We start from the raw sequence: 27,584 nt of genomic DNA, 5'->3' as shown, positions 1-27,584 counted from the left end.
ATACCTGATATTCAGCATCAAGATCTGGATTCTTGTTGATGTTGAAGAACTAGAACTTACTGGAGAACAATCTTTATAGTTTGAATCCTGGGTAATTCCAGAATTCAACCCAGGACCATTAGTGGGTGGGACAAATGAGGACAAAAGCCTGAAGCCCTAGACCAGGGGTCCCCAAAGTCCCTCCTTGAGGGGGTTTTCAGGATTTCCCCCAATGAATATGCATAAGATCTATTAGCATACAATGAAAGCAGTGCATGCAAATAGATCTCATGCATATTCACTGGGGACTTTAACACCCAAGCCCTAGACCCTTCTAAGTTCATCAAGGTTAAAGTAGGCAGTGAGGCAACTCAAAAAGAATTCTATTCACAGGCTCTGAGATGCATCCTCTCTCAGGCCCCCTTAATCCTCTAAAAATCGCTAAGAAACACAATTCCATTGAAAAGAAAGTATCAACGTTAAGGGAGGAAAAAAACCCATTTTACTGAAACCTTGACAAGTCACGTTTTATCATTTTGATCAACACTCTCATAAAATTATAAACATTGATCATGGCTCAGATACAAAATGCTAAGTAATGACATACAAGTCTCAGAACATCACCTCTTATCACAAGCAGCAGAAAATACGAACCCCCTCCTTTCCAAAGTCATGCTAGCGTTTTTAGCGCCAGCCACGGCAGTAACAGCTCAGACGCTCATTGGAATTCTGTGAGCGTCGTAGCTAAAAATGCTAGCGTGACTTTGGAAAGGAAGGGGTAAGCCCTAAAAGCAACCAGGAAATGATCTTAGAAAGGGGAATCTCAAGAGCGGTGGTGAATTTAATAAGCACCAATTACCCCTATAGTACCAGATATTAAACAGGGTGGACAGACCAGCCTTACAGATGCATTGGGCCAAGGAGCTGACCCAGAGCGATCATTTTGAAGAGTTATGGAATAGAGCTACCTAGCAAGTCATGTTTTTCTTGATTGACTGAAAGCTTGATCCCTTCTGCTATGTTTAGCTTGCACTCATGTAAACATCTGTTCTATATCAGAACTACAGCACATAATTCAGACTGGACAGTAGAGACATTCAATATATAACATTTAGAGTTTGTTTCCGTTTTTTCATTTTTCTGAATTGGTCCAGTTTAGATGCCTGACTGCTGTGGCCTGGTTTTGAGACCCATCAGTAGCATTTTGTTAAACCAGTTGCATTTTCCCAGTTGCAGCAACAGTGATATTTCCCTTAAATGTCTCAGGCCCACCTCACGTGGCACTATCTTACCTGGACCTATTTAAAGGCAGACAGCAAAAATCTGATATGATCATTGATTTCATTGGGGGGGGGGGGGGATAGATATATCAAGTCCACCAAGTGCCTCTCCACTCGTGCCGACCCCTTGTCAAGAGAAAACAATTCACTGTTCCATCTTCAGTTTGTCAGAGTCCATCCATCAGGGCCAGTAAGTCGTCTCCCTTGCTGGTGCTTTGCTTGGCCTCCTCCTGTATCTTAAAGTCATCCATTATCTGAGCGAGTTCCTCCTTCTCATGTTGGTCCTGTTTCCAAAACAAATATTGCACCTCAGCTGCCACAATGCTACTTCGTCCAGTGACTTACTCATATGACATAACACAAAATAAATCTGGTTGCTATGTGTGTTTCCTCTAAAACAGTGTCTCACAAACTTTGCTAGCCACGGCTCAAGGGCACACGGATGTGTGCGGATGTCAATGCAGTGACATCACACACAGAGTGAAGGCCCTCCAGACGGGGCTCTGAGCCACCAGTGGAGGGTGCAGAAAAAGATGAGGCGCCAGGGAGGAGGAGAGACACTGGCGGAGGCTGACTGGCTACAGGATGTACCTCGCGGCGAGAGACGCGTCCTGTAGGCAGTCAACCGGCGACTGTGCCTCTCCTCCTCCCCAGTGTCCGCAATCTTGTGCGGCACACTGCTCTAAAAGCTGCTGCCATTGCAATAAAATATTTAAGAAAGAGGTTGGCTAACATAACCATAAACAGATTCTTTCCGAGGTGCCCTGATATAACTACTAGTCCTATCAGTTTAAAATAAATTTCATTCAAATGGTTACACTTACCTTTGTGGCTTGTATGTTGATAACTTTATTTGACAACTCTTCAGGCCTGGTTAGGAGGGTTGCTTGCCTTGATTGAAAAAATAAAAAAATATATACATATAACTTTTCTGTATAATTTGAAAGAGTCATAAATAAACCATCCTGAAGTCGCAGATTAATTTCTGCACTTGAAATTTAGGGCTCCTTTTATATAGGGATTTAACGGGTGTCAGAGTGTTTGTTGCATGGCAGCCACTACTGCGGCTTTGTAAAAAAAAAAAAAAAAAAGGATGAGGGGTTAGTTATTCAAACAAGTCTTCTCTGACTGTTAAAATCGCTCAGCTCATGCCAGTCACTGAGATTCAGCAGCATTTAAATAAAGAATGGCACTGAATACCAGTGAAAAACTCCACAGCACTCTTTGCTTAGTGCCAGGGTAGACCCAGAAGTTCTCCATATGCCGCCGATGCCCAGATCTGGCTATTTAGTATCTCACAAATAGCTATCTGAACTATGTAGCAATGAATATGGTCCAAATATTCAGAGCTGGGCAATATTTGGACATGGGTATTGGGCCTACAGAGGTATTTATAAAAATGCTAACCCCTGCATTCAATTCTGGTCACCTTATCTCAAAAAAGACATAGCAAAACTAGAAAAGGTTCAAAGAATAATAATAACAGTTTATATACCGCAGGACCGTGAAGTTCTCTGCGGTTTACAATGAATTAGAAAGATTCTACAAATTGAATGGAACATTCATAGTTAGAGATTAGTGGTTAACAGTTTACGAGATCAGATTTGGGGGTGGGATTTGATGGAGTCTATTGTCCAGATTCGTTGCCTAGGAATTTCAAGAACAGGTATGTTTTTAGGTGTTTCCTAAATTCACCATAGTTGTTTGTGTGTGTAATTAGTTTTTCTTTGCCCCATAAGGCTGCTTGATACGATAGAAGTTGTTGATGATGTTTCTTAAATTTGCATCCTCTAGCCGGTGGGGAAACGAACTTCAGGTGTGTTCTTCTTTTATGTCTTTTGGTTGAGAAGAAGAGCGACCAAGATAATAAGAGCGACCAAGATAATAAAGGGGATGGAATTCCTCTCGGATGAGGAAAGACTAAAGAGGTTAGATCTCTTCAGCTTAGAAAAGAGGTGACTGAGGGGAGATATGATTGAAGTCTACAAAATCCTGAGTGATGTAGAATGGGTACAAGTGAATTGCTTTTTTACTCATGCAGAAATTACAAAAACTAGGGGACATTTGATGAAGTTACAGGAAAATACTTTTAAAACCAATAGTTGGAAATATTTCACTCAGAGAAAAGTTAAGCCAGAGGATGTGATAACAGTGGTTAATGTAGATGAGTTTAAAAAAATGTTTGAACAAGTTCCTGGAGGAAAAGTCCATAGTCTGCTATTGACTCTGACTTGCCCTGGCTCTGTCACAGAGATGCTCTGCTTTCTGTGATCTGTAGGGAATGATGTGTTTTTTTAAATAATAGTGAAAATGTTGTTTTGATTAGTGCTATGAATTACATAGGTCCCTTTTATCAAGCTGCACTAGAGGCTTTTAGCATGAGCCAGTGAGGTAAGTGCTCCAACCCTCTAGGAACTCTATGGCCGGGTACTTGTGACCTGGATTGGCCATTGTGAAGACGGGATGACCCACCAGGGCTGTTCTTATGAAGAATATCTACTCCTCTATTGATAAAAAATCCCAACCCCTTTTCCACAAAGCATCTTCAGGTGGAATGCTGACTTGCCCAGTTCCACCCCTCCCCGTCCCATGTCCATGCCTCGCCCCCTAGCTCCACCCCCCTCAGTCTGCGAATGCCCCTCCCAACTCGATCTGCTTTCAAAACCCAGACAAAGTGCCCTCTAAAAAGAGGAAATGTCCAGGAAAATCTGGACATCTGGTAACCTTAAATTTAGTCACACCCTGCACTTATGAAAGGGAAAATATGTCTGGTAGAAACAAAAATGAGTGGATCCCGTGTGCAGTTTCTCTGTTTTGTGCTACTTCAAGACATTTCCCTTCTGTCCACTGGCAGCAGAAAATTCTTGTTTTTAGTTTCCAAATAAGATGCAAAAAGAGCATATCTGAAAGAGGTGCTAAAATATTAGGATCAAAACAAGCTGCTTTTTAAGAATGGGGAATATCCCTAGAGCCTGGAACCATAGTTTTGGGTTTTTTAACATAAGATGTTTTAAAATCCAAAATGAGAAAAATAAAGACAACAGAGCTTTCAGTTTTTATGTGTTCCTGATATTTGTCAACATTTGCTTATTTCTGATCTGAAGAAGGGTCACCATAAAATGCATCGAGTTAGTCCAATAGAAAAGGTATCGCCTCATTTCCTTTGTTTTATTTCTTGGAAAGTGGACTAACATGGCCACCATACCATTTCACTCAAGTTTTTATGCTTGAAATGTTGGAAGCTGCCCTGGGTTTTTTGGTGGTGTAAGGCAACATATAAGTTCAAAATGGAAAGCAAAGATGCTTCAGAGGCTTACATCCTACCTGTTAGCATCAAATATGACTTTTCACTCTTTTGCTGAGATCATTTAAGGAGAAGCAGTGGCTCTGGCAGACTCCAAATTACTAAAGACTATACTCTTCAAGAAATCCCTGAAAAAGTCTTAACACCACTAATACCTTTCCTTGTTCCCGACTCACCGATTCTACCTGATCTACTCTTTACCTTTACTAGAAAGGTCCAGTGATCTTCTTTTGTAATCCGCCTTGAACCACAAGGTAATGGCGGAATAGAAATCTCTAATGTAATGTAAATTCCCCTTTCAAGAGGACTATGGCATACAGCCATTCCCATCAGGTTTCCAATTCATGCATATCGGTGAATATGCATAAATTGGATTTGCATGCATAATCATAGTAGACATCCTGAAAACCTGATGGGACTAGTTGTGCCCAGAGGACCGCTGGGAATGGCCAGCATAGACCCTGCTTTCTGGAATCTAAAGCCAGTGGCACTGACTCTTACTCTTCCTCTTCATCAGAGGTGAACAGGTTAAGTCGAAAGCCTCCGTCGCCACTGTTCATTTTCTTCATCTCCAGCCCTCCCATGAGGTGTGCCAGTAGATTCAATTCTTCTTTAGCGAGAGGATTAGGAACAGTGTTCTCCTGCACACAAAAAAAAGCATGTCAGAAAGCTTGAAGATCCTTTCTGAAGGGGGGGGGTCTCACTGAAATTAGGGGAGTGTGTGGCGCACTGGTTGGAGCTCCAGCCTCAGCACCCTGAGGTGGTGGGTTCAAACCCCATGCAGCTCCTTGTGACCCTGGGCAAGTCACTTAGGCCCAAATTCTGTAACCAGCGCCTAAAGGTAGGCCCCTATTTCGGAGGCGCCCATCTAAATTGAGGAACAAGCTCAATTAAGCTTTTTAATCAGCACTGATTGAAACAGGCGCCTATCAAGAAAAACGCGATTCTGTAACAAGGCGTCTCTAAAAATTTAGGCGGCCTTTAAAAAAAATAGGCGCTATGCATGTTAGGCGTGGGCGTGGCTACGTGTTAGGTGCCTTCTTACAGAATCACTGCTCTTAAGCGCTCAGCTAGGCGCCTAACTTTTAAGTGTGCCTAGAGCTGGCCTATTTAATGGGCGCCTCCATAATAGGTGCCGCTCAGCGCGATTCACTAAACAGCATCCAATTTTACTTGAATCATGCCTACATAGGCGCCTAACGTTTGGGCGCTTCTTATAAAATTTGCCCTTTAATCCCCCACTGCCCCAGGTACATTAGGTAGAGTGTGAGCCAACTGGGACAGACAGGGGGAAATGCTGGAGCACCTGAATGCAAACCACTTAGGCCAGTGTTTTTCAACCTTTCTACACCTATGGACCGGCAGAAATAAAATAATTATTCTGTGGACCGGCATCGCTCCGTGGACCGGCGGTTGAAGAACACGGGGCTAAGTCGTAGGCCAAACCCCGCCCATCTCTACCCCATCTCCACCCCAGACCCCGCCCCCTTAATAGTACTAATTGCACCTTGCACGTCCCGTGCCTCATCTGGAAGCCTTCCCTCTGACGTTGCAACGTCAGAGATAAGACTTCCGGTTCAGGCGCAGGACACCCGTAGGAGCCACTGCCTGTGGCTTTGTGCACTGAATCAGACAGCTGGCTCGAAGATAACGCCGCATCGATCGCACCGTGGACCGGCGGTTGAAGAACACTGTTTTGGGCCTGAGGCACGTGCTGGCCCTGTGGACCGGCAGGAAATTTCTGTGGACCGGCACTGGTTCATGGACCGGTGGTTGAAGAACATTGACTTAGGCTATAAGTAGTATATTAATAAAATAAATTCTTATCAAGAAAAGGCAGGTAAAGAGGACAGAAGGGATTCCAGAGGGTCAAACAGTCATGAGAAGCACATCTGAAGACCATTTCCAGTGTAGAAAGGATGCATAAGGAAATGTACAAGAATTAAAACAACTTAGTTGACCCAGGATCAATGTATTAACAATATTTAAAACTCTGGTCAATGAGCTATTTTGTCATATGGATTCTTGTGAAGTTATTTTAGACTTGAACGAGGCATTTCGAACATAGCCATTCGGTTACTTTTAACGCAAGACAGACATTTTATGTGACAAGCATGGGATCCAACCTTGGCATGTGAAGCTGAGCTTTTCGATGTTCCCGACATGTGGGTCTCTACGGGACGACTGACACTGTACCTGCACAAGCAGAGGGAAACAGAACAGGATGCAGGTTCAAGATCAGCACCGGAACTTAACAGACACTTCAGGACAGTCCGATGGGCCTGTCCTGGACTATGAAAAAGAAACCGGCGCCGGTCATTTCACAGAACTTACATATTTGTCCCCAGCTTTAAGATTCTTTCTCCATACAGATCATAAGACCCCTCCCTGAGAGAGCCGACATAATGTCCTCCATTCACGAATTCGACCCGTTTAACTTCTTCTCCGTTGCTATTAAAGGTTCTGTTAAAACAAAAAAAAAAAAAAAGGGAGAGAGAGAGGCAAGCTGAAGAAGTTTGATGATACCGGAGTTGCCGATGTGGAGCTGAAAACAAGTTAAATCATGCTGTGGGGGGTCGACTCAACAGGACTGCAGCTTTACTCGCATTTAGAAATTATTCACTTTTATGTTTGATTTCACCAGTGAGGCTGCTGAATAAGTAAATACTGCCAAACAATTCAGATAAGTGAAATAGGATTATATTTTTACATTGATAGCAAATTTCATATATATATAACAGGGCGGTTTGGGACAGTGAAATGCTAGGATGGTCCCAAAGGCAACCGATGTGGTGTTGATTCACCTGTTTATTTGGTTGAGGGACTGAGCACTTCACTATGGGGTCCTTTTACTAAGGCATGCTAATGTTTTAGCACACGCTAAATGCTAATGCGTCCATTGGCTAGTACACCTTTGTAAAAGGACCTCTATATTATTTAATATGTTTCTGAATTATTTTAAGAGTTCTGTGATTAAATTTGATCAATATATTTAACTAGTGTTTAAGCCCGTTACATTAACGGGTGCTAGAAAGCAGCCCCCTTTCCCTCTCCCCCTCCAGTTCCTCCCTGACTGTCTCTCCGTGGCCCCCCTTCTGTCTCCCCACCCAAGCAAAGCTGTCTGCCTCTCAGCACACTCCTCCCCCAAAGCAGGCCCCTTTCCCTCTCCCCCTCCAGTTCCTCCCTGACAGTCTCTCCGTGGGCCCCTGACTGTCTCCCCCTCCCAAGCAAAGCTGTCTGTCTCCCAGCATATCCTTCCCCCAAAGCAGGCCCCTTTCCCTCTCCCCCTCCAGTTCCTCCCTGTCTCTCCGTGGCCCCCCTTCTGTCTTCCCCCCTAAGCAAAACATCATCAGAGACGCGGCAGAGCAAATCAGGGCAGTAGAGGCTGCGAAGCATCGTGTTTTCAGTGCTGTGGCCGCTGCTGGAGCCAGGAGGTTTCTCGACCACGGGAAGGGAAGGGGGTGGCGGCGGCAGCAAGGGACTAAGGGAGCTGGCCAGACCGCGAGAAGGGAAAATCGGATGGGAGGGTCAGACCGTGATGGGGGCTCAGACGACGACGAAGACGAACTGAAAAGAACTCTAGGCGCGCATGCGCACTACTCCTGCGGCCACAGACCTACATCTCACAGATCAGGGAAAACAGAAGCACGCAAGTAGGAGTGCGCATGCGTGGCTAGCATTTTATTATATAGGATATCACAGTTAAAAAAGTAACTTATTCCCAGAAATACTGAGTTGAATTAACATTGTTAGAGGCCATCTATATACAAAGGGTGAAGCTAAGAGAAAAACTGTTCATGCTGCAGTAGGATTCGAGAAGAGGACTTGTGTTTTTATTCTTCCTAGACTAAACTATAGAAAAGTAAGGTTGCATCTCATAAGATAGTGAAAGCAACATCACCGATTGTTACTTTTAAGAACATAAGACTAGCCATACTGGATCAGACCGAAGGTCCATCTCTAGCCCATTATCCCGTTTCCACAGTAGCTAATCCAGGTCACAAGTACCTGGCAGAACCCCAAAGAGTAGCAGCATTCCAGAATTTCAAAAGTGTTCTGGAACCCCAAAGAGTAGCAACATTCCATGCTAATGATCCCAGGGCAAGCAGTACTTTCCTCACATCTGTCTTAATGGCAGACTATGGACTTTTTCTCCAGGAACTTGTCCAAACCTTTCTTAAATCCAGATACACTAACCACTGGCGATGAATTCTAGAGCTTAACTATTCTTTGAGTGAAGGCAGATAAAAACCGTTTGGCTTAGCCAGCCCCCCTAACCATGCCATCTACCATCCCGTCCTCTCCCTTAGAGATCCAATGCCCTTATCCCAAGTTTTCTTGAAATCTGATTCATTTTTCATCTCCACCACCTCCCACCAGGAGGCCATTCCACTCCACTTTTGCTCTTCCTCCTATCACTTAACAAATCTAAAAAAAAGTTGTCGTCTCCTGTTTTTACATGTCAGCTAGTTGTATCTCTTTTCCTGACTACTTCCTATTTCTTTTGAAAGTATTTCCAAGTAATTTCATTGAGTGTCCCCTGGTTTTTGTACTTTTTGAAAGAGAAAAGATTCATTTTTACCCATGCTTTACCACTCAGGATTTTGTACACTTCATCATATAATAATAATAATAACAGCTTATAGCAATACCGTGAAATTCTATGCGGTTTACAAAAGATTAAGCAAAGGTACAAATTGATTGACTTCAAGAGGGGAAGAAGAAAGAGAAGTAATTAGACAGGAAATTCATTGTTGAGGAGAAAAGTGATCCCTTTTGTGTTTTCCTTCAATGTCTCTTCTTTACTTTAAAATTGTATTTCATCCCTCCTTTCCTCTTGTTTAAGAATGTTTAAATTTAAAGTTTTTTAGTTATTAGTTAAACATTGTATGTATTGTAATGTTTTGTACTGTTATTGTTTTCCATATTTATATTGTATATTTTAAATGTACATCGCTTAGAATATTCGATTAAGCGATTTATCAAGTCCCATAATAAACTTGAAACTTGAAAAGGACAGTAGGTCGCTATTGAGAGGAAAGAGATAAGTGGATCAGTTGTCAAGATGTTTTAGGAACAGGTGTGTTTTTAGACGTTTCCTAAATTCCTCATAAGTAGAGGGCGAAAGTAATTGTTCTAGGTCTTTACCCCATGATGCTGCTTGGTGTGAGAGAAGGAATTCATGGTGTTTTTTTCAGTTTGCAACCTCTCACTGGGGGGGGGGAAACGAAGTTGGAATGTGAACTTCTCTTGTGTCTGTTGGTTGAGAAGGAGAAAAGGTCAGTAATGTATTTGGGGGCAAGTCCGTGTAATGCTTTAAAGTAGAAACAGGCAAATTTGAACTTTACACGTGCCTTCATCGGCAGCCAATGTAGCTGCCGGTAGTAGGGTGTCACGTGGTCAAATTTTTTTAGTCCAAAGATTAGTCTGACTGCCGCATTCTGCAACAGTTGTAGGCGTCGCATATTTTTTTGGGAAATTGCCAAATAGGCTATGTTACAGTAGTCAAGCAAGCTTAGTACGAGGGATTGGACTAGGATTCTAAAAACCGATGTAACAAAATAAGCTTTAAGGGATCTGAGTTTCCAGAGAATGAAAAATCCCTTTCTGATTAAGGAATCTATTTGGTCTTTCATGGTTAGGCATTGATCCAGAGTTACACTTAGTATCTTTATGGAAGGTTGGATAGGGTAACTAAGGTTATTGATACAGAGGGGTGATTTAATGTCAAGTGGATGTGGTGAAGCAATCTTCCTCCTTACCCGTCTCTTTGCACAGCTGAAGAGACCTAACTTCCTTAGCCTTTCCTCATATGCGAGGAGTTACATCCCCTTAACCATTTTGGTCGCTCTTCTTTGAACCTTATCTTCTTTTTTTTCTATAATTTTTAGAAAGCATAATTGCTATTCAAAATGGGAATTATAATAAATTTAAAAAGATCTGGGGGCCATTGACATCTTACTGTAATGAATAGATACCATTTTCTGTTGAAAGTTTATTTGCAAATGGGGGGAGGGAGGTGTTTTAAAAGTTACTGTAGGTTTATTTAATAGAAAATAATACTTATATTTGTATATTTTTGATTAAATGTTAAGGAAAGGGTGGGGGGATGGGTATAAATTTATATTTTTGATGTTATTCTAGTAAGAAATACAAGTGATGTATTTAATTCATGTTTTATAATTTATACACTTGATGTAAGATTTAAAAATGAATAAAGAATTAAAAAAAAAAAAAATATATATATATATATATATTTATAATTTTTAGAGTCAGATATCACCAATACAGTCCCATTGCAATCCTATTTTTTTGGGATAATTACCAGTCCCACAAGAACACACCCAAACCAACCAGCACTCATACAGCCAAACCCCCATGTTCACCACACTAATCTCACCAGACAAACCACACAACTCAAACCCTCCTACCTATCCCAAACATCCAAACTCTGCAGGAGTGAGTGACAAGAGCAGAAAAAAGCCCCATAGCTAGGCTAAAATGGCTTCCGAGGGCTCTTGACTGCAAGAGGTCTCTCCAAAGGGCCCCGTAGCACAAGTGTTCTATTCGCACAGTGGGAGTACCGTTGGATTTCGAACCTGGCGGTCTCTGCTATATCTTTTTTGAGATACGGCAACCAGAACTGAACAAAATTTTTTTATCATTGCCTACAAAATTTAGATACACTTGGAGGTCCTTTTGCTAAGGCACGCTAAATGTTAACGCATGCTAATGCGTCCGTTATAGCCTATGGACTCGTTGCCACGCATTAGCATTTAGCGTGCGCTAAGACGCACTAGCGTGCTTTAGTAAAAGGACCCTTTGATGTTATTTCCTGAATATTTTATCCTAAAAAACAAAACCTAGATTGTATTTAAATTGTTCGTAATCATAGACTGAACATGGTAGTAGCCAGTCTAATCCTGGAGAAAGGAAGGTCTTTTGGATTCTAAACTAATAAAAGAATGATCCAACTATATAATTCAATACAGCATTTTAACTACTTTTAAAAAACACATCATGCCATCAGATCCCAGGGCACTTTCACAGAAGTATTAGACAGAGAATGAAAGCTCTGACCACCAATCACCTGATGAGTCCTGGAACTTCAGTTCCCCATGGTACAGGCCCGCAGGTTGGCAGCACAAAGCGGCCATTGGAATTTTGAACCTTATCCTTCAGAAAAATGGACACCTGCAAGGAATTCAAAGAACACAAATTCATATTCCTTTTTTTAAATTACCATCTGGGTAGAGTTTAGAAGATTTGATGCTAGGAGTTTTGGCTCAGCTTTCCAACAATCAAGGTAGGAGCAAAGAAATAGACAATATCATAGGACTGGCCTCAAAACTAAGATCCGTTCCTGCGGTTTCAACTTCCGAGTGAGTAGAAAGGCTTTGAAAAGTTGAAATGAGGCTTAGTGTCCCCTAAATGTTGCAGGTGCTAATGCTGAATTGCCTCTCTTCTTCCCCCTACCTGCCCCTAAGTACCATATATACGCAAATATAAACTGACCCTACTACAAACCCAGGTAACCTTTTTCCCCCCAAAAGGGAGGAAAAAAGGTTGATTCTAATATAAACCCGGGGGGAGGGAGGGAGGGGGTTAATATTCAACTGCACTGCCTTGCCCTGCCAAGCTCTGCATCCAGCCCCCTCACTCACTACCATGCCAGTCTCTGCGCCCAGTCCCCCTCACTCGATGCCTTGCAGGCCTCCACCAGGCCTGCCATGAGACCTGGTGGGCCAGCAGTGGCCAGGATAGGAGGGATCCCTCCCGCCTCCTGATCAAGCCAACTTTAAGAATTTATACCTCCCTCCAACCTCCCCTGCCTACCTGATGGTCCAGCAGTGAACTGCGGTAGGAGCAATCTTCTTTTGCTCCTGCCTGCGCAGAGCCGCTAGCTGATTGGCTCCTGTGAGAACTCATGGCAGCCTATCAGTTAGCCTTTCCACATGGAAAGGAGCGAAGGAAGGTCTCACAGCAGGCCCAGCTACAAGTTCGGGAGGGGGCAGGTCAGCAAGACCCCCGTTTTTCAGCCATTTTTTTGGCTCCCAAATCTCAGTTTATATTCAAGTATATACGGTAAGAAAGGAAAACTACATCATTGATATAGACTTAATGCATTGATTCTGACTGAAAATTGAGCAGAGCTTCCGAGACAGACAAGCAGCCCACTGAAGTGTGTTTTACATTTTACTGCTCCCAGCATTTCATCTAAGTTTTCACGTACAGAACAACCAACACCCAGTGCTGGATGCGTAAAAAGCCTTCTACAGAATGCTGTGCAAGAGGTTTCTATCTCGTGATAAACTCAGTAAGAACGTCCCTTACCCTGATATGCATGTCCTGGAAGAAAATGAGAAGTGTTTGTCTGATCAACTGAAACTCTCCAGCAGGAAGGCAACTGTACAGCTGGAAAAGAAAGAAAATCTAATCACTGGGGTGGCCACAGGACCCTCAAAGCACTGATTATGATTATATGAGAACCTAAATGAAAAGATGCCAAAGTGACACTTTCTTAGTTTAACAGTAGCTCCAGAAGAGAACAAGTTTGGTTCAATATGAGAAGTTTCTGTAATAGCCAGTTAATCCATTAATCCAGCATATAACAATTGCTGTCCCAAACTCCCTTTCTTTTAAGTATCCTACCCCACAAGAAAAAGGAGTTGCTCACCAACCCAAAACCGGTTGCTTTGGGCCTCTGTGGCAGTTGTCTCTTTGACTATACTTTTGTATTTTATTTGAATACCATTTGGTTTTTATTCTTGTTTTAAATGTATGTTTTTTATTGTACCTTGGTTTGGGTAAAGGCAGGTTCATTAAAAAATAATTATAAACCCAGACAGACCCTGAGCTCAAATATGTTTCTGGTTTTCACGGAGATTTCGGCAGTTGGAACACAAGCACAGAACCGGGTAGAGCTTTGGATTCTTGCCCAGAAATAGCTAAAAAGAAAAAATTAAAAAAATTTAAATTGAATCAGGTTGGGCAGACTGGATGGACCATTCAGGTCTTTATCTGCCGTCATCTACTATGTTACTATGTCACTGCAGGCGACCCCATATCAACTATAAAGAAAGCAACTGCATGTAATGGGAACTATTCTATACCGAAACCAAGGTGCCTGGGTTCCATTACAGAATGCCAGCATAACTTAATATCGTTGGGCCTAATACAGTACTCCCCTGAAATTCAGAACCCCCGCGAATTTCTAAAAACCGCAAGAACATTTAATAATAATTTCAAGTGTTTTTTCATAATTGAATGTATTACATGTATTTCACTTGATGTAAGAATTTAAAAAAAGAATAAAAAATATTTATTAAAAAAAAAAATAAAAACCGCAAATGCGGTTTTGCATCTGTCAAAAGGCAGGAGAGGGCAGCTGGGGCACCGGCAAGGGCAGAAAATCATTTGCGGTAAGCTGCGACTGCCTCTTCCTGTTACTAAATTCAGGCTACTCCAATCAGGAGTTGCTTTGACACGCAGCTCCTGATTTATTAGCCTGACTTTAGTACAGGAAGAGGCAGTTGGAGCATGCCACAAATTACTGGGGAACACTGTATATACAGTAGGGCCCATGTTCTATAAGCGGTGCCTTACCTTAGGTGCTGGTAGGCGCCCTTCTGGTGCCTAAGTTAAGTGCAAAACGCCATTTAAAATGAATTTCAAGGCACCTAAAATACAGTGCCAGAATCATACTTAATTCTACTGTAGGCATGGCTAATGTCGGAAGGGGCGTTAGGTGCTGTAAAGCATCTCAGTAGGCGTGACCCATGTCAAAAGGTAGATGCCAGAAAGGTAGACCTTGAAAACCTTGGCCTACATTTCCGGCGCCTACCTTTGCCGATGGCGCGTTTCTTTAAACGGCGCCATCGCATGACTGACACATGATCAGTGGCCGCTGACAACGGCACCGTTTACAAAATCCGGGCCTAGGTGCCTGCACTTATGCCTGACATACAACTGGTATAAGGGAGAACACCAGTGTGTTGCAGGGATGCGATAACTTACAGCACTCTTGCAGCCTATACACCTTAAGATGGAAACCCTGCCAATGACCAACCTGTGCTCTGCCCCCTTGAAAATATGCCCTATTCAAGTTTTGCACATGTCATTAAAGTGCATGTATATGTCATTATTATAGACATTTCCACATGTAACACTATGTGATGTGAATGCCTGGTTTACAGAACTGCCCTTCACGTTGTCACAAGCCCGATCCCAATGTCGGCCTTGTGCCAGTAAAAAACCCTTAAACATCCTGTAAAATTGGTCCGGGCAAATCACTTTGTTCCTGTTAGACAGGAACAGGAGCAGGAAGTACAGTCTGTGTTTGATCATAGCCTGGTGAAAACAGTCAGGGCCCCTTTAAATCCTCCATTTTGTAAGAGGCTGGCTAAACAGGGCAGAAGGCAGCCTCAGCTGAAGGAAGCCCGGCCCCTGAGTAGGACTGGGCGGGGCACAGCAGCTTTAGAACACTTGGAGAGCTGGCTGTCCAGGAGGAAGGAAAGGAAGTTCCCAGGTGGAAGGAACCTCCACCTTCTCCAGAGCCCACAGACGTGGAAATGTTTGACTTAGAGGCAGACCAGCAAGCACAGGAGACCCAGGTACCAGAGGACATGGATTGCAGAGCTGGCATGTCCGGAAGCCATGGAAGTAAGCTGAACTGGCTGGGTGTGTGTTTTTCAGAGTTGTGTTCTGTTCTGTTCTGGACTTTTCCTGCAGCAAGCCACCCAGCACACAAACTCGGGTTAAGGACAATTAAGCCACATGGGCAAAGCTATGCTGGGAGAACTGTGAAAACCCTGAAGATTGGGAGTCAGTTTGCATGACTTCCAGATAGTATGTTTGGGGTTATATTTTTCATTTATGCTTTCTGTACCAAGGAGCTGTATTGGTAAAGCTCATATCCTTCCGCTCTTGTATGCTTGAAGGGAAGGAAGAAGCACGGCTACATTTTGACTGCTCAGAGGTTTTTTTTGGTTTGAGAGTTAAAGACTGCCAGAGACTCTACTAGTTCAAGTTCAAGTTTCAAGTTTACCTTTATTTGATGAATCGCTTATCACAGTACCTAAGCGATGTACAATTAAAAACCATCAGGGTGTGGTAATACATTTAGTTTCTAATAATCAATTAATAGACAGACATACATTTAGTTTATAAAAATCACTTAAAAAAAAAAAAAAAACGACAAAGATTGACGAACATGAAGGGGTGGGAAGAAAGGGAAGAAGTTACAATTTTGTTATTTATAAAGGTTTAAACATTCAAGGGTAGAGCACATTAGGTAGACATGGGTTAAGATGGAATAGAAGAGAATGGAAAACTTAAAAAGACTATGTTTTATAGATCAAATGCGTCCTGAAATAAATATGTTTTTAAAATTTTCTTAAACGCAACAAGGTCTTTTTCGATTTTGATAAAATTTGGAAGGAAGACTAGACCTTGGACTGTACTCACTACTTGCCAGTAGAACTTACCTGGGACATTAGTAAAACTCTGGGAGACTTAACCAGACCAGGCTGGTAAATGCAATATTATTTTGTTTTCACTATTATTGCCATGACCTTTTGAGTCTGTTACTTTTCATGCATTTTTGTTTTGTCCTGTTTGGATGAACAATAAATTCGAGTTCTTTCTTTTGAAACCTACCTGTGTGAAGCCATTCTGTTTTTGCACACAGGATAGTTTATCCACAACAGGATCTTCCTCCCTCTTGGGGAAGCACGCTGAGGAAATATTATAAGCGTGGGACGGTTACTGCTAGTCTCGAGGGCCGGCCATGCTACAACATGTCCAAGGTATCAATTACAGTACACCGTCAAAAGTGCAGAGGACACGCCGACAATCCCGCACTGACATTTGAGTGCAGGAGAAATGCGCCCACCACTTCCTCAGCTTTGAGGCCTTCCCTTTTATGCTGTGAGGGGGGGAACCCCCCGACCACATTTAGAACTGCTCATGCTCCCATTGGGCGGGGGGGTTGGGGGGGAACCCCCCCATAGTATACTAAAAACTCCCGTTCTTTTCGTTGTTTGGGAGTTTTCAGTATAGTGAGGGAGGGGTTCCCACACCCCTCCCCCCCAACGGGAGCGCAAGGACTTCTAAGGGGGGGTTCCCCCACCCCTCCCCTTAGAGCGCAAAAGGGAAGGCCTCAAAGCGGCGGCGGGCATTTGTCCTGCGCTCAAATGTCGGTACAGGATTGTCAGCGCACCTTTGTCTTGTGTGGTTTGACGTGTCACCATCAATTACAGGACACCGGGCTTGATGGACCAATTCTTGTGTTCTTATGACAAGCCATGCAGCACTCTAGACAATGGACAACAAAGTCGGCTGAAACACGGAGCAGTTGGTTATTGTATTATTGTTTAAATGGATTACAGGCTCCTCTGAATAAATCTGACCTTTACCATACTCAGCTGGATTGTGTTTTATCCACTCCTTTTCATATCTCTTTGGTTTCTGTTGAAATTTTCTTCCGATGTTTAGTTTGCCTGTTGGGAAAGTTCCATCCGTCTGTCTGTCTGTACGCATTGTCAGAAAGACATTCATGTATATACACACTTCACATAGCCCCTGTCGCCCCTACCATGTCTTTTTAGACCGATCTATTCCATCACACTGCACTTTCCAACCTGTTAAAAATTTACAGTTTCTGATATTGTGCACTATGAATTCTATCTGCTCTGCCATCCTAAAACAGTCTTAGTCTTTCCTTAAACGTTTTGGAGGTTTGCACTACAGAATGACACGGGGACAAATTTGTCCCCGAGGGAACTCAATTTCCCCATCCCATCCCCACGAGTTTTGTCACTATCCCTGTCCCATTCCTGTAAGCTCTGCCTTAACCACACAAGCCTCGAACACTTATGATTTTAAAGTGTTTGAGGCTTGCACAGATGAGGACAGAGCTTAGGCATTGGTGGAATGAGGCATTATGACATCACAATCAGAGCTCTAGAATGTTGCTACTTATGACTTTAAAGCGTTTGAGGCTTGTGCAGATGAGGACGGAGCTTAGGCATTGGTGGAATGAGGCATTATGACATCACAATCTCAGCTCTAAAATGTTGCTACTTAGGATTTTAAAGTGTTTGAGGCTTGCGCAGATGAGGACGGAGCTTAGGCATTGGTGGAATGAGGCATTATGACATCAAAATCTGAGCTCTAGAATGTTGCTACTTAGGATTTGAAAGTGTTTGAGGCTTGTGCAGATGAGGACGGAGCTTAGGCATTGGTGGAATGAGGCATTATGACATCACAATCTGAGCTCTGGAATGTTGCTACTTAGGATTTTAAAGTGTTTGAGGCTTGTGCAGATGAGGACGGAGCGTGCAGGAATGGGGCAGGGACAGGAAAAGAACTCACGGGGATGGGACGAGAAAAAGAGTTCCCGTGGGGATGGGGAAAAATCTGTCCCCCTGTCATTCTCTAGTTTGTACTACTACTTTTCCTGATTTAAAAATAAAACCTTGACCACAAACCAGAAAATGTTCTGGAATAAAAGTAAAACAACTAAGATATCATCAGCCTTCCCACCCCCACCTCACAACCAAGGGGAATGTGTTCACCTCAGTATAACTGTTTGCTACAGAAGTAGGACCCAACAGCCACTGAATAACAAGATTCATACGTCAATCAGCTGCCGAAAAGTTTCATCCACTTGGTTCAGGATGCTTGGAGAATCCCGGACAAAGTCCTCGATGGCATCCATGTGATTGAAAGTGACTAGCAAAATATCTTTGGGTCGAGGGCAGAGCAGAACCTGATATTTGAAGGCCATGGTCATCAGATCATAGAGCTGTAAGCACAAAAAATACACAAAACCAATGTGGTCAGTTAAAGTGGTACAGTAAAGCACAGTTACTTACCGTAACAGGTGTTATTCGGGGACAGTAGACAGATATTCTCACATGTGGGTGACGTCATCCTCAGACAGTGAAAAGTGTAGTGTCACTTTAAGTTTTTGAAAGCTTTTAGATTGCCCGCAGTACGCATGCGCGAGTGCCTTCTTGCCTGACGCCAGCTCGTGAGGTCGTCAGTTCTATGCCCAAGTGAAGAAGCCACAAGAGGAAGGGGGAGGGTTGTGAAAATATCTGTCTGCTGTCCCTGGATAACACCTGTTACGGTAAGTAATTGTGCTTTATCGTTAGACAAGCAGGCAGCATATTTTCACATGTGGCACTCCCTACCTATAATAAAAGGGATGGAGGGAGAGTTGGGTTCCAAGAACTCAGAAAAATTCAAGTTGCCTCACAAAAACCTAGACCCAATGTCTTATACAAGAGCGTGGAGGCAAGGGAAGGAACATAACAGAAAAAAAAATGAATAGAGAAACTCCATGCTCTACTAGATTCCGAGAAAACCTATATGTATGGAGGCTGAGAAATTAATAAACAACCTCCTAGAGCAGGGGTAGGGAACTCCGGTCCTCGAGAGCCGTATTCCAGTTGGGTTTTCAGGATTTCCCCAGTGAATATGCATGAGATCTATTTGCATGCACTGCTTTCAATGCATATTCATTGGGGAAATCCTGAAAACCTGACTGGAATACGGCTCTCGAGGACCGGAGTTTCCTACCCCTGTCCTAGAGGCAGATGAATCTTAATATAGGCGACGGAGTCACCAAAAATATTCAAGAACCAAATAAGAAAGGACTACTGGCTAATGCATACATATGAATGTCATAGTGGCTTACTGTGGAGAAAACAACTTCCTGATCATTTTTAAATGTTATTTTTTTTTTTTTTTTTAGCAAAGGCTGAGATAGAATTGTGATAAGCCTTGAAACAGAAAGTCAGTAGAGAACCGGAAGAGAAAGGATATTACATAATATGCCGGGAAGCAGGAAATTCCCACCAGATATTTAGCAAAGTAAGTGAAAATGGATTTTTTAATATCCTTGCAAAAACAATGAGTTGGTAAGTGGGGTTTTTTTTTTCAAAGTTCCTCATGTACTGAAAAAGAGAAGTTTAGTGAGGTTAGAGCACTAACAAAATTGGGACTTGAACCCATGAAAGCATATTTCTAGAAGGGAAGTAGTTGAACTTTTAAACTACTGTATCCTATTATCAGAAACTTCAGAGTCAAGGTATATACAATTTTACTCAAGTAAAAATAAGGAATGTCAAAACGAGGCATGACAGATGTAGTCGCAAGCAGTAGATAAGTACCACACGAAAACACGTGCAACTAAGAAAGAGAACGAGACAAGCAAAGTAAAACTCACACAGATTCTCAGCTCCACGGAAAACTAAGAACCAATGTCAGTGAAAAGGCAATGGCACAAGTGCCTAAAACTTTAAAGTGACAGTTCACTTGGCAGTGTCTGTACGGGATTCCATGGATGTCACCCACATGCAAGAATATTATGCCTGTTCTAAAGATGCAAATGTGTGCATGTACTCACAAGGTTTATAAAAACCATAACGAGGGAGTCGTGAGGGCAGGATGTCAATAGATCAGCCAAGGGTGTAGTGTTCAAAATAACCACTTTATTGATGAATATGCCACAATGGCTCAACACTGGCAGTGTTTTGGCATCTGTGCCTTTATCAAGAGTCTGGCTTGAAGATGGCACTGGGCATACGTGCACTCGGGAAGACGTGCTGCGAGGGTCTCGACTGAAGCGAAATGAAAACTAGTGTCCAAAGCGTAGCTAAAGATCACATAAGTCTACCCCTGCTTTTCCCATATGGACAAGTGCATTCGGCCTTGTTCTTGCTCATTCCTGCATCCTAAGCTATGAACGTTTACAAGAGCCCTTCTTCAAGATGTACATGGTTTATAAAATTGCTCTCTAAAAAAACTACCATGCTAAGTGCCAAAACAAAGGAAAAAAATTGCAGATATCCAATCAAGTCAATATAATGAATAGTCTGGTTCTCAAAGTCTTCTTATTGTGCAACTATGGCAAAACCCCTTTAAAATTAAGGACCCAAAGCAGGAAGTTACTAAGCCTTTAAAAGCGCTTGTGTGGACTAGAGGTTGCTGAAGAGGCTGGGGATCATGCCAGCCCAGTACCCCTAAACTACCATGGAACAGCTAAAATAGAACCAAGGGAACCTATGCTGGGGGAGAAGGGCTTGGGATAAGATTAAGACAGGTATTGAGGGGGAGGGCTCTTCCTGGTGGGACCATACCTCTATTTCTATTACACCAGCCCCTTTAAGATGTGTCTGGGAACTTCGAGCAGCATTTTAGTGGCCCCAACACTCCCAGGCAGGAAAACTAATGGCACCTCGAATATGGTATTATTTTTCCTGGAATAACACATCTTGCAACATTCAGCAAAAGCTATATTCTTCAACTTGAATAATAATGAGATGTTTTGCATGCTTTGCATCTTATTATGAAGCCCATGATTTTAACATGCATTACAGTAATATAATGAACATTGCTTTTTAATGCATTAAAGAGACAAATATTGTGTTATTTCCTTAACAAATGAATAATTACCCCTTACATGTCTAGATTTATTATGAATAATGTATGCATGATTCCAATTTCTAAGTCGGATATTATAAATCTAAACAGTGAGAGGTGTTTCTATGGCAAACTGAGCTGTTACACCCTAGAGAGGTGTGCTCAAATAAACTTAACAATGAATCACTTTAACAAATAATTACAACTATTACTCCGAGGTCTGTATCCACCCCTTCTAGTATAGGTCCTAGTTTGTACTAGTACGTGGGCTAGGCGAGGTGAGAGACAGAATATAATATTCTGCTGTACTGGCTGTCAGTCTCTATCACTAATCATCCCCAGGTAGAGTTTGTGTGGAACAGCATCGGGTTTCCTGTTTACCTTGTCCATGCTGGCCTGGTTTAACCTCATGATGGATGCATGAGCCAGACGGTCAAACACTGTCCTGAGAGCCTTCTTGGAATAGAGCTCCTGGGGTTTAAACAGTTCCTCCATGAACTTTTTATTGAACATGGTGGTGATGATGTCATTCATAACTGCAAAAAAACAAGAGGCACAGTTTTGAAGCGAACCTTGCCTGATGCACTCAAGCTTCTATATTGTAGTTACTGTATGTTAATTTGAACTTTGGGTAGATGTGCATATTGACCCATTTGCCACTGTTTTCCAAGCACTTCTACTCTATGTAAACCAGGGGTGTCAAAGTCCCTCCTCAAGGGCCGCAATCCAGTCAGGTTTTCAGGATTTCCCCAATGAATATGCATGAGATCTATTTGCATGCACTGCTTTCATTGTATGCTAATAGATCTCATGCATATTCATTGGGGAAATCCTGAAAACCCAACTGGATTGTGGCCCTCAAGGAGGGACTTTGACACCCCTGACGTAAACTAAGAACACGGCTAGATTCATTTGGGTCTGAAGCATGTACCTGATGACCTGAACTGGACCCAGTGGCGTAGTACGGAAGTGCGGGGAGGCAGTCCGCCCTGGGTGCGGTCTTTCTAAGGGCATGGCACCCGTCCTCCTCTCCTTGCCTTCCCCATACCTTTTTTTTCCCCCAGCGAGAGGTTGCTTCCCGTGTTGGCATCACTTCCGGGACTCATGCCTAGGAAGTGACATCAAAGAGCAAGCTGACACCTACATGGGCATCCTGCTCATGCTGGAGAAGTGAAAAAGGTATGCGGAAAGGGAAGGGGGGTGGGGAAGAGGCGTCGCTCACCCTTACTACGCCACTGACTGGACCTCAGGAGTATTGCTAGTTTTGCGTGTTTACTGCAAATCAAACTTTCCTAGAATAGGAAGCCTAGCAATTGCTACCACGATACAATTGTATCAGTCTAGTTCTGAAAGCAACAAGAGGGTTCAACCTAAGTGTCAGGGGACAGGACTGTTTGTTTCCAAATCTATTGCATGCAGTTGCTAAGTTACAATACCTCTTTTCCTGTCCTCATCTACTCGAAGCATATGAAACAAAACAATTGGGTTCAAGAACAAAAAATAAAGTCATTAAGACTATTACAAACAGATTTTTAAAGAAGATGGCTAAAAGATTGGTATTCCTTATTGCTATATAAAAATGCAGTCTCTCTTTCTCAGATTGGTTAAAGGACGGCAAGCTTTGAACAAACCTTGCAAAAATATGCTTTGGGAAAACCTATTCCCACTAACGTTTCACAACAGCCAACAACCAGCAACCACCATCCATCATCCTAACCCCCTGCCTTTAATCTGGGGGTACTGGATTGTGTTAATATGTCCCAGGAAATCAAAGGGAAAATGATGCAGAAAAGAGGCTGATTATTTTGAAATGAAGATCTCTCTACTAACAGAAGGGTGCAAGAAGCTTTGCAAAGAAAACCAGGGACAAATGAGGGGAGTGGCGACCAATAAGGCATGTCGCCAATGTGCTCCTGCAGGCTGAAGACCAAATGAAAGCTCACTGCTGAACGTGAAGCACCAGCACAGGTTCCCCATTAAAGGGGAAAACAATCTGATTTCGCTAAATGTATATGCCTGCATTTCTTTTCCCCCAGAGTGAGGAAATATCTAATTTTAAACATAATAAAATTGGGATATTAAATGTCAGAACCCCATAATTTGAATGGGTTTATATTCGAGTATATACAATATTAATAATAATAACACTGTCATTGAAAAGAACGCCAGCATTTAAACACATATTTGCTGCCTACCTTTAGGCAACTCCACTAGAATTACATCCTAGCTCTGCAGTGTCTTTTTGTGCCAACTAAAAAGGTTAAAGTCAAAGCTGGCTGAAAAATGTTTCTATCTTCTCCTACGGACATCCTAGCTAGTAAAAGTGTCTCTTTTTTTTGTTGTTATGCTCACTGCATAACATATTATTTTAAAGAATTATTATTATCCTATATAATAAAACCCTAGAGCGCTCATGCGCTCTTGAAATTTCGTGATCCCTGCCGCCGTGATTTCTGATTCGTGGCAGCCAATCCGGCGGCAGGGAACATTCTGGCCACTCCCCTCCTCCCGCCCTCACTCACCCTGGAAGCCAGGCAAGCTCTCTCCCTGCCCGCGTCCTCGGCAGGGAACACAACTCGGCCCTCACTTGCTGCCGCCGCTGCTGCTGCTACTAATCCTCCTGTAAAGAGCAGCCTGCGATGGTGGCCAGCTTTAGCGAACCTCACAGGCCGCTCTCCAACGCGGTAGCACGTTCCCTCTGACGCGATTCCGTGCGTCACAGGGAACGTGCTACCGAGGCTGGACAGGGGCCTGCGAGGTTCGCTAAAGCCGGCCACCATCGCAGGCTGCTCTTTACAGGAGGATCAGCAGCGTGAGAGGAGACGCCGCCGGCACTTTTAAAGCTTAAAACAAAAACCTTCGGCCGCAGCAGGCCAGCCCGCGGGAAGGGGAGGGGCCGAACGGAGCAGGACAGCTCAGGTAAGAGAAGGGAATGGGGGGTGGGGGAAAATGCTGCTACTACTTCATAGGGACCTGGAGGGGAAGGGAAATATCACTGCTGCTTCTGCAAAGGAAAGTGTGTGGGGGGGGAGAGAAGGGAATGGGGGGTGGGGAAAAATGCTGCTACTACTTCACAGGGATCTGGAGGGGAAGGGAAATATCACTGCTGCTTCTGCAAAGGAAAGTGGGGGGGGGGGGAGAGACAGAAAGAAATGCAGACAGACAAAGGAGGCCAGGGAGAGAGACAGACAGAAATAAAGACAGACAGGGGACCAGAGAGACAGACAGAAATAAAGAGACAGACACAGGGTGCCAGGGAGAGAGAGAGAAAAATAGCAGGAGGGAGAGAGACAGAAAGAAAGAAAGGAAGAAAGAGACAGGAGCAGGGAGAGAGACATAAATAAAGAAAGACAGACAAGCATATATTCTAGCACCCGTTAATGTAACGGGCTTAAACACTAGTGCTCAATAAAGTAACATTTTTTTAAACATTGTACCACAACAAAATCCTTTTCATTCACTTAGGAGTCAGTGTATTTCTGTTCAAGGTCAGACTGCAATTGCACAAAAGGAAACCCTGGGTTTCTATCTTGAAAGGGAATACACATTTTTCAAATGTCCATTTAATAATAGCTTTATTTTTAGTTCAAGATGGTGTACAGTAAAGGAGAGGTACATTGTGGAGACTGTGGGTACAGGGTGTGGGGAATAGGGAGTACACCAATCCAGGGAAGTTACGGTGTTGGCCATGGAGTAGAGAGATGCAGAGGGAAGGAGAGGAGTTATCCCCCCTTTTATCAAGGTGAGGTAAGTTCTATGAGCACTGGAGCATTTGCCACACTGGCTCGCTGTGAAAACCTCTAGCGCAGCTTCATAAAAGGGGCCCTATGTTAGAAAAGTACAACAGTTAAAAGTGCAGCACAGGGTTTCTCTGGGAACACGTTTCAGTAACAAATATCAACAAGAGAAAATTATTTTTATTTACATGATTATCTTTTATCTTGTCCAGCCACGATCCATACAATTTTTTGGGAGGGTGAAGGGAAAAGCATGTTTTAAAATGTTATTGTTGATACCAGGCCTGGCCCTACCATTCAGCGACTGTATTTTGCATGAACCCAGTTCTTCATCCCCTACTGACTTAGGTAAATCGGGCTCCACATCCCCTAGGCCACCCCTTTGGAAACAAGGTCCCCAGGCTGCCTTAGTTGTTGCAAGAGACTAGCAGACAGGCAAAATAAGTCAGACACCAAGAGAACTTTATCTATGCCACCCCATATCCAAATGTCAAAATATACTATTCAGAATATTTTTTACAGCTTCTTGAAAGATGCAATAACTTTCAAATATACAGAAGAGACTGTATCTCCCCCATAGAAGGAAATAGGTCAGAAAATAAAACAAAAACTATATGTTTCTCATGATTTGCACCAGATAACACAAGAGTGGCTGGTTTTTTGTTTTGACTACATACACCTATTAGCAGGTTGAAGAAACCTTTTGAATGTAGAGACTGCTCCCTCACACAACTTTCTCTTTCCAGAAGTTGACACTAACTGGATCTCCACTTCTTTTTCAGTTTTACCCGCCGAGCATCACTGCTCCCCTTCCCTCTTTTATAGGTGGAAGGCTTTCCCTACTATTTGTACAGCTTACTACAAATGTGGACATGATCTATCCAGAAGTGCATTGTCATTCTGCACGGGGGTGGGGGAGGGGGGGTTAACGCAATTTTATTGGGCCAGAATCACGGGCTCACGGCCATAACAAGATTGAGAAGCACTGACTTACAGTCTAGATAAAGTTAAACACAAGTTCAAAAATGTTACATATTTTTTTAATATGCTTAAAACTTTCTAAAATATGAAAATAACCTACATAAGAATTGCCAAACTGGGACAGACCGAAGGTCCATCGAGCCCAGTATCCTGTTTCCAATTTTCTTACAACTCAAGTTACACTCTAAGAATTAGACAATTATTTTTCATAACTCAGGAACATTTTTCTTTATTCTATATTTTCCTAGTCTTAGCACCCTGAGGTTGCGAGTTCAAATCTCACAGTGTTCCACTTAAATCTTCCGCTGCACCAGGTACATTAGATAGAGTGTGAGCCCACCAGGACAGACAGGGAGAAATGCTCGAGTAACTGAATAAATTCATATAAACTGTTCTGAGCTCCCCTAGGAAAATGGTATAGAAAACTGAATATATAAATAGTGTGAAGAGTTTCAGCCTCTGATAAGCAGAGCTGGTATTGTGACATCATAAAGCCTCATTCCACCAATAAGAGCCAACTTCCTCAGTGATGTCACAATGGCTTGATTGTCCTATACTTGGCTCACTTTTGCTACATTTTGATTTCTAGAGTGGTGCAGTGGTTAAAGCTACAGACTCAGCATGCTGAGGTTGAGGGTTCAAACCCATGCTGCTCCTTGTGACCCTGGGCAAGTCACTTAATTCCCTCATTGCTCCAGGTGCATTAGATAGATTGTGAGGCCACCAGGACAGGGAAAAATGCTTGAGTACCTGTATGTAAACTGCTTTGAATGTGATTATAAAACTACAAAAAGGTGGTCTTCAAGTCCCAAACCCTTTCCCTGATGTCACAATGCCTCATTCCACCAATAAGAGCCAACCTCCTCAGTGATGTCACAAAGGCTTGATTGTCCTACACTTGGCTCACTTTTACTGCATTTTGATTTTTACAGTGGCGCAGTGGTTTAAAGTTATAGCCTCAGCACCATGAGTTTGTGGGTTCAAACCCTGCGCTGCTCTCTAGACCCTGGACAAGTCACTTAGGGGTCTTTTAACTAAGGCTCACTAGCTGATTTAGTGCGCGCTAAATGCTATTGCGCCCATCATATTCTGAGGAAGCGTTAGCAAATAGCACGCACTAAATCAGTTAGCGCGCCTTAGTAAACGAGGGGGTTAATCCTCCACTGCCCCAGGTACATTAGATAGACTGGGACAGGCGGAGAAAATGCTAGCAGACAAATCCCTTTCCTTTATTATATGCACGCATGCTCGTTGTTACATAGGGGCCAACTTTTGAAAATGATGGAGGGGGGGGGCTAAACCCGACAGAAATTCTCTCTCCCTGGACACAAAGAATTTGGCTCTCTCTGTTTATGAGTCTTTTGGTAATAAATATCTCACAAGAAATGACCCCCCCCCCCCCGAACCAGGGGCTGCGCTCGTGCAATGTCTGCGCGCGCCCGGCACCCCCTTCCCCCTCCAACTTTTGAAAATGATTGGGGGGGGGGGGCTAAACCCGACAGAAATTCTCTGTTTATGAGTCTTTTGGTAATAAATATTTGACAAGAAATAACCCCCCTCCCCCAAAACCAGGGGCTGCGCTCGTGCAATGTCTGCGAGCCCGGCACCCCCTCCCACCTCACCTTTCTTGGCCTTATCGGCGGGGATGTTCTGGGCCCGGAGCCGCTGGTCCAGGATGTAGAGCATCTCCCCGCCCAGGTTAATGAAGAGCAGCGGCAGGGTGCGCAACGACATGGCGCTCCAGGTGCAAATTCCACCACCACCACCCCGGCGCCTTTTCCTGCTTCCCCGCCGGCCGCAGCGCCGTTGCTAGGTCACCGCGGGGAAAGCGACGGGCCAATGGGAGGGCGGGAAACCAACGCGTCGACGTTA

General features: G+C 43.3%; 1 protein-coding gene across 1 annotated transcript; it reads right to left on the bottom strand.

Annotated features, from left to right (window-relative positions):
• Positions 1–452: 452 nt before the first annotated feature.
• OSCP1 (organic solute carrier partner 1) lies at positions 453–27,581 on the bottom strand. Its single transcript, XM_033956626.1, has 10 exons — positions 27,335–27,581; positions 21,376–21,530; positions 18,203–18,370; positions 12,898–12,978; positions 11,654–11,757; positions 6,898–7,026; positions 6,690–6,759; positions 5,065–5,204; positions 2,084–2,150; positions 453–1,543 (listed from the first exon to the last, which is right to left on the bottom strand). The coding sequence occupies exons 1-10, from the start codon at positions 27,444–27,446 to the stop codon at positions 1,427–1,429; spliced, it is 1,143 nt and encodes a 380-aa protein (XP_033812517.1). The 5' UTR covers positions 27,447–27,581; the 3' UTR covers positions 453–1,426.
• Positions 27,582–27,584: the final 3 nt, after the last annotated feature.

The sequence above is a fragment of the Geotrypetes seraphini genome, chromosome 8 (assembly GCF_902459505.1).
Source record: "Geotrypetes seraphini chromosome 8, aGeoSer1.1, whole genome shotgun sequence".
Classification (NCBI taxonomy): Eukaryota; Metazoa; Chordata; class Amphibia; order Gymnophiona; family Dermophiidae; genus Geotrypetes; species Geotrypetes seraphini.
This window is presented reverse-complemented; position numbering and strand designations above follow the sequence as displayed.

Coding starts and splice junctions, on each gene's coding strand:
- OSCP1 (XM_033956626.1), bottom strand. CDS start 27,446: ATGTCGTTGCGCACCCTGCCGCTGCTCTTCATTAACCTGGGCGGGGAG. Junction 6,760..6,897: donor TTAAAGCTGGGGACAAATAT/GTAAGTTCTGTG, acceptor CTGCTTGTGCAG/GTACAGTGTCAGTCGTCCCG. Junction 1,544..2,083: donor TCAACATACAAGCCACAAAG/GTAAGTGTAACC, acceptor TTTTGGAAACAG/GACCAACATGAGAAGGAGGA.